Source organism: Seriola aureovittata, chromosome 16, assembly GCF_021018895.1.
Source record: "Seriola aureovittata isolate HTS-2021-v1 ecotype China chromosome 16, ASM2101889v1, whole genome shotgun sequence".
Classification (NCBI taxonomy): Eukaryota; Metazoa; Chordata; class Actinopteri; order Carangiformes; family Carangidae; genus Seriola; species Seriola aureovittata.
In genome coordinates this window covers 16075282-16088197 of record NC_079379.1, presented here as the reverse complement: position 1 = coordinate 16088197, position 12916 = coordinate 16075282, and the positions used below count along the sequence as shown (strand labels likewise).

At 40.6% G+C, this 12916-nt stretch overlaps 1 protein-coding gene across 2 annotated transcripts; it reads left to right on the top strand.

The window, feature by feature from the left end:
- The first annotated feature begins 1549 nt into the window (after positions 1-1549).
- LOC130183761 (catenin beta-1-like) lies at positions 1550-11570 on the top strand. 2 transcript variants are annotated; one of them, XM_056399425.1, is made up of 17 exons: positions 1550-1704; positions 2710-2759; positions 3430-3639; positions 3766-4016; positions 4164-4402; positions 7172-7373; positions 7514-7658; positions 7859-7962; positions 8315-8449; positions 8573-8776; positions 8920-9078; positions 9183-9302; positions 9534-9684; positions 9779-9900; positions 10046-10106; positions 10319-10514; positions 10623-11570. In XM_056399425.1, exons 2-16 carry the CDS (start codon positions 2747-2749, stop codon positions 10507-10509), a joined length of 2307 nt encoding a protein of 768 aa, XP_056255400.1. In that variant the 5' UTR covers positions 1550-1704; positions 2710-2746; the 3' UTR covers positions 10510-10514; positions 10623-11570. The 2 variants fall into 2 exon arrangements, with proteins under 2 accessions (XP_056255400.1, XP_056255401.1); XM_056399426.1 differs by lacking the exon at positions 1550-1704 and adding an exon at positions 1866-2023.
- The last annotated feature ends 1346 nt before the right edge of the window (positions 11571-12916 follow it).

The window sequence follows — 12916 nt, the reverse complement described above, 5'->3', positions numbered from 1 at the left end:
TGGACAACAGTACAATATGAAAAGTGACGCTCATGGTATAAACCACGCTGAATAATGTCCTTACTGTGAAACTGCATTTCAAAACATTTATCTGGTGATCACAAACGTGACTGGAAATGAATGATAATGGTGTTCTGTGTATGCTGGATGTGGAAGTATTGTGTGCTGGCATGTTTCATTCACCATAAAAGTTTATAAGCAAAACACATTTGAGTAGAGTGGGACTAAATAACACACTACCAGGGAACTAAGCAATTTACCAGATGTGGCATGTGATATAATACCTGATCATAACTTTCCATTTCCTGCAGTAACAATATGCTCCCCAATGACACTTTGGACTTCGACCTTCTCTTGTCTATAACACGTGTCAGACACATGAACATGCACTACACTGCATGACACTTTTCAGCTTTGATTGTTTTCATTTAAATTTTTATCAATACATTTCCTTTTCAGATTGAGCTTTCCTATCAATTAACTGTAATCATTGCTATGCTAAGAAGCTGAAGTAGATGCTCAAGTACATATAAGTGCATATAAGTGAATGTCAGATATCAGACTGTGGTTATACTGGCATGTGTGCACTGCAATTAGATCACAGCTATCTTATGAATAATTGATCACAACAGACATGCATACATTTGTAATTTTATACAATTTTAAGAATAAACATTGATTGTTTTGAAGCATTTCAAAGCCTTTTATCGCACAAAGTAGATTATGTACAGCCTGAGGTTTACTGTCAGCTTTCCATTATGTAGTGGAGGATTTAACTCACAGTCAGGTCACCACAAAAACAGCTATAGAGACAAATGATCAAATGCCATTTAAACCACAGCACAGCATCATGTTATTGTGGCCATAACAAAACATGGCCACTGTATGTGCCATGGGATCAATTATGGGTTTCTATAGAAAACTGGAATTCAGCCATAATATACACTTTATCAGAGTAAGAATAGGAATAGGAAGTCTCTGCGGGTTATATATATGCGGGTTATATATATATATATATATATATATATATATATATATATATATTATATATATATATATCTTCTTCCTTTAACCACTGCAGCTAATCATTTGCAAAAATAAGTCCAAATTCAACTGTCCAGTTTGTGAAAAGTGGATGAGAAAGATGGTTGACAACCAACCCTCCTGTTTGCCAAATGAGGAGTTAATTGATTATGATGAATGAATGATGATATAGGCTTGTTCTGTTGGGGGACATGTTTTGTGTTCTGGGATAACTGCATGTTAATTAAACCCCTCATATCACAGCAGCTCATGAATCACATTCCTTTCTAATGAATGCACCTCGCCCTCCTCACCACCAGAGCAGCAAGTATCAAACATCTTTCGTTTGCGTCGGTGAAAAATCTAAAAACTGAGATGGTCGACTGCTCTTGAGATAGAAGCACATCAATATCTGGCTATAACTGTAAAATAATAGTTTCGATCCTAAAACTTTGTTTAAAATGGCGCCCTATTTTTCCTAGTGCGGCAGAATACTGTATTTTCTCCTTTCGCCATCTTGATGTTCGATCGCATAGGCGGAAGCAACATCTTCGGCGGAGCAACAGCGGGTGTGGTTCGGACTCTTACGGGTGGTTCACCTATCAGCCCTTTTCCTATTTTCAGCTAAGAGAAAGGAGAAAATTTTCCTGACAAGAACCACGGAGGAGCGGCTCGACTCTGGTAAGGATAGTATGTTTACTACGGCGATTATACAACGTATTTACAGCGCGGCAATATATATTTCACCAAAGAAAATCATCTTTGCCGAGGGAGGGGGCTCCGGTGGGGTTTTCTGATTTGGCTGGCAGTACAGCAGGTTTTGTACGGTGGCGCTTGGATCTACTTTTCATACGTCCTGGCTAGCTAAGCTAATCAAACCAGAATTAAACATTTTGAGGGTTTACTTGAAAGTCACCGTTCCGATAATGAACTGATTTGTAACAGTAACGACGTCTAATATTGGTTGCGTCTCGGGACAAGTCTTACGCATTTGGACCTGGTGAGTGACGCTCTAAACAGTGTTTGTTTATGTTAGCTAGTTAGCTAACTAGCGGAGGGGTTAGCTAGGCACGTTATGTTAGCTTAGCGAGCTTTCAAGGTAAGCTAGCCAACCTGTTAGCTAGCAGTGGTGGCTAATACATCGTAGCGCCTCGGTCTTGAATTATATGTCAATGCCATTTTGTTGGTGATTGATGTAACCTTTGCGGTTAGCTGGGGTTTTGGGTTAGTTTTGATTATGCTGCTTGTTAGGCTCGTAGTTAGACCCACCATGAGAGGAGGAGTCATGGAAGTGATTGCAGGGCGGAGGGGGGTAGTTTCTCTCATTGGAAACCCAAGCTGCGAGGTCGGAACTTGGCCGTGGTAGGGGGAGGGGGAGAAATATGCCTTTGATGTTCTTTGCTGCTGAATGGTGAATTGTGTTCGTGCTGGCCTGGAAATACCCACCGCTTTGCTCTCTCGGCTGGAGGTGGAGGCTCGGCATTTCCCCTCATAGCTACGTTAGTAAGCCAAACAAGCGTCTGAATCAGAGGGAGCTGGCACAGGTAGCGCAGAAGACAGCGGTTTTATTATTGAGACCACGTAGGAGAAACGCACAAACATTACGATTTGGGTTGGCTTTGGCAAACAAGCAGTCAAGGTTGAGGTGTCTTATTTTCTCCTGTGTACCTACTTAATTTTACACAGATATATCTGCTGTGCGGGCTGAGGGCAGGCAAGAACAATGGCTACCCAGTGTAAGTATGAAAAACTTCGTCACACAGTTTGTTTTCATGTAAATGAGTTTTATGTTAATATCACCATGGCCATTCATAATTTATCTTTTATGTCCATACATAAGAATTTCTTGGTATATAAATAAAAGAAGTACTGTTAGCCTTGAGGTACTGTGGAAATTGAAAAAAGGGAGCTAGGTGAGCACATGTCACAGTACCCCAAGTAATTATAATTCATATTCTGTTACATTTGAGTTTTTCCTTAAGGAACAAAAATGTATTTAAGGATTGTCAGAGGAATTTCATGTTCACATATTTCAATTTCTGATCAGCGCCTGAAGGTTTCAGGCATAGAGGAATGCAAGCTTTTCCTTTGCTTTTCATTCCGTCCATTTCCATTTGCTCAAACAGGATTAAGTTTTTTAGGCACACTCTCATTTTATATGTCCCTCTTTATTTTCCGCTAACTGCTACCTCTTTAATTCCTACATCTCCCATCGTCGGGCACTCAAAACCTCACTTATTCTAATATTTTGTATACCTATAAGATTACAGATTTCATAAAAAAAAAAAAAAAAAAAAAAAAAAAAGATATATACATATATATTTTCTTGGCTTAAAGTGAGAAACTAAGGTAAAGATTTCCCTTTTCCTCATGTCATTCTGTGTGTTTCACCTTTTTATTGTGTAGCTGATTTGATGGAGTTGGACATGGCAATGGGAGACAGTAAGGCTGCTGTGAGCCAGTGGCAGCAGCAGTCCTATCTGGATTCAGGCATCCAGTCTGGAGTCACAACCACTGCTCCATCTTTGAGTGGCAAGGGAAATCCTGATGCTGAGGAGGATGATCCAACTCTCTACGACTGGGAGTTCAACCAGCCCTTCACTCCTGAGGCAACAGGTGTGTAAGATACTGATAGGATATATAATCAGATCAGGATAGCTAATATGGTAAAAGGGTATGGCAAAATCTCTGATGAAACTCTTTGGTCTCACGGTGTCTTTTGTCGAATTGCATTATTTTCAGACATTGAGGGTTATGCCATGACTCGGGCCCAGCGTGTACGTGCTGCCATGTTCCCTGAGACCTTGGAGGAGGGGATCCAGATCCCACCCACTCAGCTGGATGCTGCCCACCCAACAGCAGTGCAGCGCCTGGCAGAGCCCTCTCAGATGCTGAAGCATGCTGTGGTCAACCTCATTAACTATCAAGATGATGCTGAGCTGGCCACTCGTGCCATCCCTGAGCTTACCAAACTGCTCAATGATGAAGACCAGGTACATTTACAAATGGGTGAATTATCTCATGAACACACTCAGAATGGTACCTGCTAAATAACTTATGGTATCATGTCAATTATCAGCAATGTTGATTATATTCCCTCCTAGATCATGCATCACTAACAAACATTATCTCTGTCCTAGGTTGTTGTGAATAAAGCAGCTGTAATGGTACATCAGTTGTCAAAGAAGGAGGCATCGCGCCATGCCCTCATGCGTTCACCACAAATGGTTTCGGCAGTTGTTCGTGCCATGCAGAACACTGGTGATGTGGAGACAGCTCGCTGCTCTGCTGGAACCTTGCACAACCTTTCTCACCACCGTGAGGGGCTCCTTGCAATCTTCAAGTCTGGAGGCATCCCTGCCCTGGTCAAGATGCTGGGGTAAGAAGCTGGAGAAATTGTGGTGCTAATTCTACTATAAAGCAGGGTTTTTCCTGGTCGAAAATTAGGCGGGGGTGGGTCTAACTGTAACCGTTGCCATATTTATATTTTCATTATCATTATCTCTCCAGCCACTGCAGGTCAATGCTACTTACTCTATGCTTTTGAGAAGATCTGGTAAAATGAATGAAGAAAAAAAAAAGTGAAATAAACAAAGTGATGTTAAAATCCTGTAAACGTCAGCTTTAAAACACTCTTTAATACACTCCTTGCTACTCTTGCCTTGACTTCTCTCTCGCGCTCTGATCCTCTCCTCCACCGACACTTTCCACTTGTGGCTGAGAACTAGGCCTACTGTCAGTCCTGACACATTAACTGTATCTCGTCAGTAACATGAATTAATATTTTTTCCCATACTAGAAAAACTAATGATGTCTGCACTGTTTCACCTGTTCTCCCCCTCGAGAAATTCTCTTTTTGAAATAATCTGTGATTTGAGACATTTCTGCAAAAAAAAAACAAACGATGAGATGTAATGTTCATTTGGGGAAACTTTACAAGAAGCTGGTTGTGCGTGGGTGTAAAAGAGATAATATTCACTTGTTTGAATAGCTGCAAAATCAGGTCGCTGCCTCCTTCTGCAAGCAGAAAATCCAGCGCTTTCATATTCTTCTTCTTTGGCAATTTCTAATGGCTCTGTTTAATGCACGGGTTATGATACAGCGGCACTACATTGCCATAGTGGCGTAGAGCCACAATTGCAATTACAAACGTCAAATCCACCAAGTACTGAGAAAACAAGTAGGCCTATTAGAATTTTGTCGGGAGGCGGCACGAAATTTGACAGATGCGGCCGCCTCGCAAATCTCTATGCAGGAAAAACCCTGTATAGGAAGTAATCAATGTGCTAACATTCAAATGGGTCGGAGCAAGCAACAAGAATGTTTGTGTTGGGTTTTTTTTTTTGCAGAGGAATCTGATGGCTTTGAATGTGTTGATGGTAGAGTTGTATGTGACATTTCCTTGTAGCTCAACTTTGTTGCACACAATACTGCCCTATGTCAGTGAATGGTAAATCATTGGACGGGCCCTAATACCGTTTTACAGACTTTGAATTCAGCTCGGTCTCGCTGGCCACTTACTAGCAAGACATATTTGTTTTAAGCTCAGTAGGCTGCATGCTGTATTAATCATAAAGGCATATACAGCAATGGCTAAAGTTGGCTAAAATGTGTTGCGATGCTGACATAGACCCAACAGCTAGCAGCTAGAGCCTCAACTGATCCAAAACTAAAAGTCAATCTTTCAATGTCAATACTCTCTGAGACCCTCACTCACCCTCCTCACTCGTTCTCTCTCTACTCTCCGGGTGAAGGCTGTACACAGTGTAAAAATGCAACAGTGAACTCTGCTGCTACACTATGACTCTGTTAGTCATGATTAAGTAAATAATGAGTCAACTGCAAATTACGACAAACATTGATAATGGTACAGCTTTCACCAAACATTAGCCTAGTTAGCCAACCATCACATACACGGAATCAGATCTTAAAACCTAACAAACCAGCAAGTATTAGACTCAATGGCAAATCAAAACTTGATTTATCACTTTTCTTTGATACAATAACATAACAACAATATGCTCAAATAAAAAACTGCAAATCTTCAAACAGGATACCCCACAGCTCAGTTTGAAACTACTGAAATGTCTTTTTATTTTAGTCTTTGTGTTCCCCATGAAAGGCCAAAACACACAGCTAAAACAGTTACCTGGCTGGCAAGTTGTGACCTGTTGGATGTCACGTGTGTTTGAATTTGCACCTGGAATCACATTACCGCACTTCAAATGCTGGGTGGAACAATAGAATGGGGGGAATGAACTGCCTGGTCACTGAATAGATTTGGATGCACTTAGTATTTTTGATGATCTACCCATAACGAGTGAAAAAGTGCCCTTTTAAGCGTAGTAATGGTTTACATCATAAAGTCACTTTAAAGGTTTCATTAAATTTGTAGTGATTGAGTTTCTTTGCTGTGCTCTGTCGTCTTATGCATATTTTCTTCAATAAATTATTTCTTCCTGGAATGTTGAATTGTGAGGTATCGCAAGCTGTGTCATACGTGTACAGTGCTCTTAAGTACCAGAAGTAATTTGCAGATGTCTGTACATTGGTTTTGATTAACAGGTTAGAGCGGCAAGTCATTGAGGACAGCATGTTTTCCCATGGTGATGTGTTGTTGGCAATTTTCATCATTGTTCTTAAAATAAACTTAGCAGTGTTCAAGAATTCCTCATGCGTAACAAAAAGAATAGTGTAAACGTTTTGCTGTTGAAGTGCAATGTCCATGGACATTTCAGCAGTGAACGGTAGTACAATATCCAATAGAGTACCCCTGGACTCAGTCTTCGTCTGACTCTTAAATGTCTGAGTTAAAGCAAATTTTAATGCTTTAATACTTAATGTAAATCTGAGTTCATTCTGACTCCAACGGCGCTGTGGCACTTTCATGTGTGATTAGTTATTCCTATGCACATTCTTAACTGACTGACTATTTAAGCCATTTGTTTCCAACACATCTTGATTGGAACAACATTTTTTTGTCTTAACATTGCAGAAACTGCACTGATTATTTGCCATCATGCAAATGTATGACGTGTAAACCTGATTGATTACTGTCATGTGCTGAGTCTTGATATAAAAACTTAAATGGTGTGCATGAGTGTGGTTTTCACTGAAGTTGTCTTATTTATTTTTTGGGGTTTTTCAGCTCACCAGTGGACAGTGTGTTGTTCTATGCCATCACCACACTCCACAACCTGTTGTTGCATCAGGAAGGGGCCAAGATGGCAGTGCGCCTGGCTGGAGGACTGCAGAAGATGGTGGCCCTGTTGTCTAACACCAACGTCAAGTTCTTGGCAATCACTACTGACTGCCTGCAGATCCTGGCATATGGCAACCAGGAAAGCAAGGTATTGGAGCACCAGCTTATTTATACATGCATTTACATTCAGTTATCCATCCGTTTTACCCAGGTTTAAACGTCCCTCTTACACCACTTGGCTGGCAGCATTTTGTAGCATGTATAAACATAAACCTGTCTTGGTTTTAGCTGATCATTCTGGCCAGTGGTGGCCCCCAAGCCCTGGTCAACATCATGAGGACATTCACATATGAGAAACTGCTGTGGACCACAAGCAGAGTGCTCAAGGTGCTCTCTGTTTGCTCGAGCAACAAGCCTGCCATCGTAGAAGCTGGTACGTACATACACATGTACCAGAAATTTAATGGAAATACAATTCAGTGAATAATACATAAATTTAATTTTTTTCTGGTCTAAATCAATTTAAATGAAACTATAAATCAACTATATGTTTTGTATTTTTGGTTTGCTACTATGGTGAAAGTGCCCATGATGTAATGAATTTGTTTGTTTTACCTTGGTGTGTGTGTATAGGTGGCATGCAGGCCTTGGGGCTTCACCTGACAGACCCCAGCCAGCGTCTGGTCCAGAACTGCCTCTGGACTCTGAGGAATCTTTCAGATGCTGCCACTAAACAGGTACAGTCACACACTGTACAACAAATGCTAACAACTTATGAGCCCCAGGTTCAATGTTAACAACTGTTGCTCACCCAATAATGTATTAAATGTCCATATTGTGTAACAAAAATGTATTGATAGAAAGACCTGGATTTTTCAACAATATAAGTGATTTTTAAACGGTACGACAACTACATACAGATAGAATACAGGAGCCTCCAGTTTTGTTTTGATAGTTTAACTCCTCGCCCATCATTAGAATCGTATTAATAAAAAGTATTTGATAGATTAATATGCAACATACTGAGAATGAGTGCATTCCTAGCTTATTTTTTTCTGTCCCTGCTACGCCATCCTTTGCTATCTCTAGGAGGGAATGGAGGGTCTCCTGGGGACCCTGGTCCAGCTGCTGGGCAGTGATGACATCAATGTAGTGACATGTGCTGCTGGCATCCTGTCCAACCTGACCTGCAACAACTATAGTAACAAACTCATGGTTTGCCAGGTATGTATTACTGTTAATATCTTGTTGAGTGTACATTGTGTATTCGGATTTAAATTCTTAGTCTTATGTTTTATTTTGTTGGTGTAATGACATGCAGTCCACTGATTGATCTCACTTCGTTAGGTTGGAGGCATTGAGGCTCTGGTGCGAACAGTGCTTCGGGCTGGTGACAGGGAGGACATAACAGAGCCAGCAGTCTGTGCCCTTCGTCACCTGACCTCTCGCCACCAGGATGCTGAGATGGCCCAGAATGCCGTGCGCCTTCATTATGGCCTGCCTGTGGTGGTCAAACTCCTGCACCCGCCGTCCCACTGGCCACTAATCAAGGTCATTATCCAGCTCAGTTTCTCCACACCTGCACATTTTTCCCACACTAAAATGATTTGGATCAACCTTACACATACAAACATCATTGATTAACGAGGCTTACTTCTAACCAACCAAACTATATTTAATTTCCACCTATCTAGGCCACAGTTGGTCTGATCAGGAACCTGGCTCTTTGCCCAGCCAACCACAGTGCTCTGCGAGAGCAGGGAGCCATCCCTCGCCTGGTCCAACTGCTCGTCAGGGCTCACCAGGACACCCAGAGGCGCACCAGCATGGGAGGCAACCAGCAGCAGTTTGTGGTGTGTAACCAAGCCAATAACCCCTCAAACTTTCTTTATTTGTATATTCAGTGTTTGTGTTTCATGTATTTTGTGTTTGATTTGCTTTTTTCTCGCTCATACAGGAGGGTGTGCGTATGGAGGAAATAGTGGAAGGCTGCACAGGAGCTCTGCACATCCTGGCCCGGGATGTCCACAACAGAATTGTTATCAGAGGGCTCAACACCATTCCACTCTTTGTTCAGGTAGAATTAAACCCTTAAATGTGAAATCTTAGAACGGGAGAAAAAAATCAGATAAAACCTTTACACTGCTCAGCTGATGTAAATGTCTTTGCAGTTCAAAGGGTTACTTGAGCATTTAAATCTTTTGTGAAATATCAACTTTGATTTTTTTTTCTCCCTCATTCTTTTCTTTATCATAACATTCATATATCCAACTACATTTTGCCTTCATCACATTTCTGCCTTCTGCAGCTACTGTATTCTCCAGTGGAGAATATCCAGCGTGTGGCAGCAGGTGTGCTGTGTGAACTGGCACAGGACAAGGAAGCTGCTGAGGCAATCGAAGCTGAAGGAGCCACTGCACCACTCACTGAGCTGCTGCACTCCCGCAATGAGGGTGTTGGTGAGTAAACATGCACAGACTATACACACACATTTCTGATTGTCATGTCAATGAGACTTACTTCACTTGTGCTGGTGTGCATTCTCTCCTGTAGCAACCTATGCTGCAGCTGTCCTGTTCCGCATGTCTGAGGACAAGCCCCAGGACTACAAGAAACGTCTGTCGGTGGAGCTGACCAGCTCTTTGTTCAGAACTGAGCCTATGGCCTGGAATGAGGTACAAATACAAATCCAATATGACAAAGACAAAACACAATCTCAGAAATTGTATATATGGTATACAATTAATATGTGGTATATAACTCCTTTGCCTAGGCCAGCTTATAAGAGACTAACCTCATCACTCTTTTGCATTTTTATAGACTGGAGACCTGGGACTGGATATGGGAGCTCAGGGGGATCCTCTGGCTTACAGGCAGGATGGTAAGTAACTGTTTGAGCTCTAATGAAATCCCTACTCTTTCAATCAACTCTTGTTTACCTAGTTTGATCTTTGAAAGCATCTGGTTTGAAGGTTCATTTTAAATGTGATATGTACAGTGTGGCTGTATCTAATGTATTCTGAGACAGAAATATAGAAATGTGATGGGGATGTTATGCTTCACTTATAATGGCATTTCTTTTTGCCTTTTCAGATGGGGCGTACCGGGCTTACCCAGCAGCTTACGGCCAGGACACCCTGTTGGACCCCATGATGGAAGGTGCTGACTACCATGCTGACACTCTGCCCGACCTGGGCCACCACACTGACCCGCTGCCAGACCTCGGCCACACCCAGGACCTGATGGACAGCAACCAGCTGGCCTGGTTTGACACCGACCTGTAGGATTGGTGAGATGGACTTTCACAAAACACTCACATTACGAGTTCATAGTAAAAGCAGTATTGATATAAATGGCAACACATTGACTAATGTTTTTGTCCTGTGCTCTTTTGCAGTTGTATTCTCATAGAACCTGCATTGTGATTGGCCTGTATTGTCTGAAACAGCATTATGGTTGGCCTGTAGAGTTGTTGAAGGTAAAGAGAGGAATAAGGGGTCTTGGAAAGTGCCTGACACAAGAAAATAAAGATGGTTGCCACGGGAATGTTAAAGCAAGTCGAATCGGGGGGAAAAGAAAGGGTTAAAGTATCAGAGATGTGGAATCACACAATGGAGGTCTTGGAGCAGGTTACCTATATGGATGAATGCACATGAGGTGGATCTTAAAAGTTTGAAACACATATGTTTTAGCCTTGCCTGTATTCTTATCAGTTTTTGTTTCTATTTTTCTTATTCTATTTTTTTATTTCTTTTTGTATTACTCATTCTCTGTTATGGTACTGACCCAGCTTGCCTTCGCACTAGCCATCTTCATTTTCTCTTCAATGCTAATCATTTGTAATTTTTTTTTTTAAACGTATATTACATGTAGTGTTAAGTTATAGTGATATTATACAATGTTCCTTTGGTTTATGGCCGAATGTGTAGAACACTAATAATCAGTTGAATTGTACTCTGACTTAAAGTGTAACATTGTGTAGTTTTTTTTATAATCTCAGAAATGGAGAATTATGCATTCTTAATATGTGCTTGTTTAAGCATAAAATATGTCAGTGTCACAAATGTTCTAAAGAGGGATATGGGTGAAATTGAGGGTGGGTTGGGGATAAATCTAGAGACAAGTGTTTTATATACAGTATCACTGGTAGGTTAACAACTATTTTGTATGCTATCATTGGATGTCTGATAGAAAAGTCTTTAATGCTATCATTGGTGGTCTAATAAAACCCAGTTTTATGTGCTATCAAGGGTAGCTAGGTTGACGAAACAGTTGTAGTCCTGCTGTGCTTATTTTGGAGACGAGGTTATGACACGGCTGAACAATAAAATGGCATTTTATTTCATTTAGTCTCTGCCCTGTGTCGTCCGTTCTTCAATGTGCTGAAGTTGGTCTGTTGTTCTAAAGTAAACAGACCACTGTTTTCAAAAGCCATTTTTTACAGTAAGAAGAAGATACACTCTGAAACTACCTTCAAGTTGTGCCGTGCTATTGAGACATTAATTCAGCTAATTACTTTAAGTATTAGGCATTATAGATGTTATCATTTAAATATTAGACATTATAAATATTATGATTCAAGTATTAGGAATTTAAGAAAGTGCCCCTGTTTTTGTTCGTGTTCACCATTCAGCTCAAAGTCAATATCCTCCAATGGTTGAATAATCAGATGAAATTTAAAGCCTATAATACACACAAGTTTAAAATGAGGCAGAATTAACAAGAGTAGTGGCTACAAAACACTGAGCTCAGGATGAAACTGAAATATGGTTCTAGAAACATTAAGGATTTTTTTTTTTTTTTTAAGAAGTTTAAGTTGTAGTTTATTCAGTGATTGCAGTTCAATGTCCTGTTAATAGGAAGACCAGTGGTAATGGTTGAAAGCTGCCATTAAGACTGTGTTTTCTTTGTGTCAGCCGTGAATTACTTTGTTGCTATTTTTGCATTCATTATTAGAAATATTCATAAAAAATGATTTACTGGTGCAGTCCTGAATGAAATATTTAACAGTCAAGCTAATGTAAAAATATTTCTAAAAGATTTTTCCTGTTTTGCATAAGTTTAATGCCACATGGTAATGCTAATTTATTTATATAGCACAATTCATACACAGGCAATTCAATGTGTTTAAACGGGGGTAAAGAAGAGTGAATGCATAAACAGAAAAAAAGATGAGCATAAAACTTCACAGTGCATTTAAGAGTCAGAGAGCAATTATAAGCAGTAATTAAAAGCAGAGGTTTTTATGCAGCACAAGTGCACACTAAACAGACTGGTCCCTGATGACCTAAGAGGTCTAGATAGTATGGAAGCCAGGAGAGTTAATCACAGCTGAACCTCTTCTGCTTCATCACCACCCTTGACTACATTAGTAGGGAATATCAGTAAAGAGCTTCTTCATTGTGCCACAAGGATCAAACCAGCAAAAAAGAAATGTTGGACCACAGTTTAGTAAGCTGATCGAACCACAGCCATCATTTAAAATCCAAAGTACAATCTGGCGAGAGACAACCTCATCCCCGTCGCCTCAAATAAAACTCTTTTAGTTTTTAGTAAACACATTTGATTTAATTCATCGTCATTGCACCTCTCATCACTGCATAGGCTGTTCTGACTGTGAGGTAGGAGAATGGCTCAATACTGTGGCGTGTCATCGTGGTCAAAGTTCCTGCAGTTTTAAGCAGCGCATAA

Excerpts from the sequence above, each read along its gene's own strand:
- LOC130183761 (XM_056399425.1), top strand. Across the intron at positions 7,374-7,513 it reads ATGGCAACCAGGAAAGCAAG|CTGATCATTCTGGCCAGTGG; the intron begins GTATTGGAGCAC and ends TCTTGGTTTTAG. Across the intron at positions 9,685-9,778 it reads CTCCCGCAATGAGGGTGTTG|CAACCTATGCTGCAGCTGTC; the intron begins GTGAGTAAACAT and ends TCTCTCCTGTAG.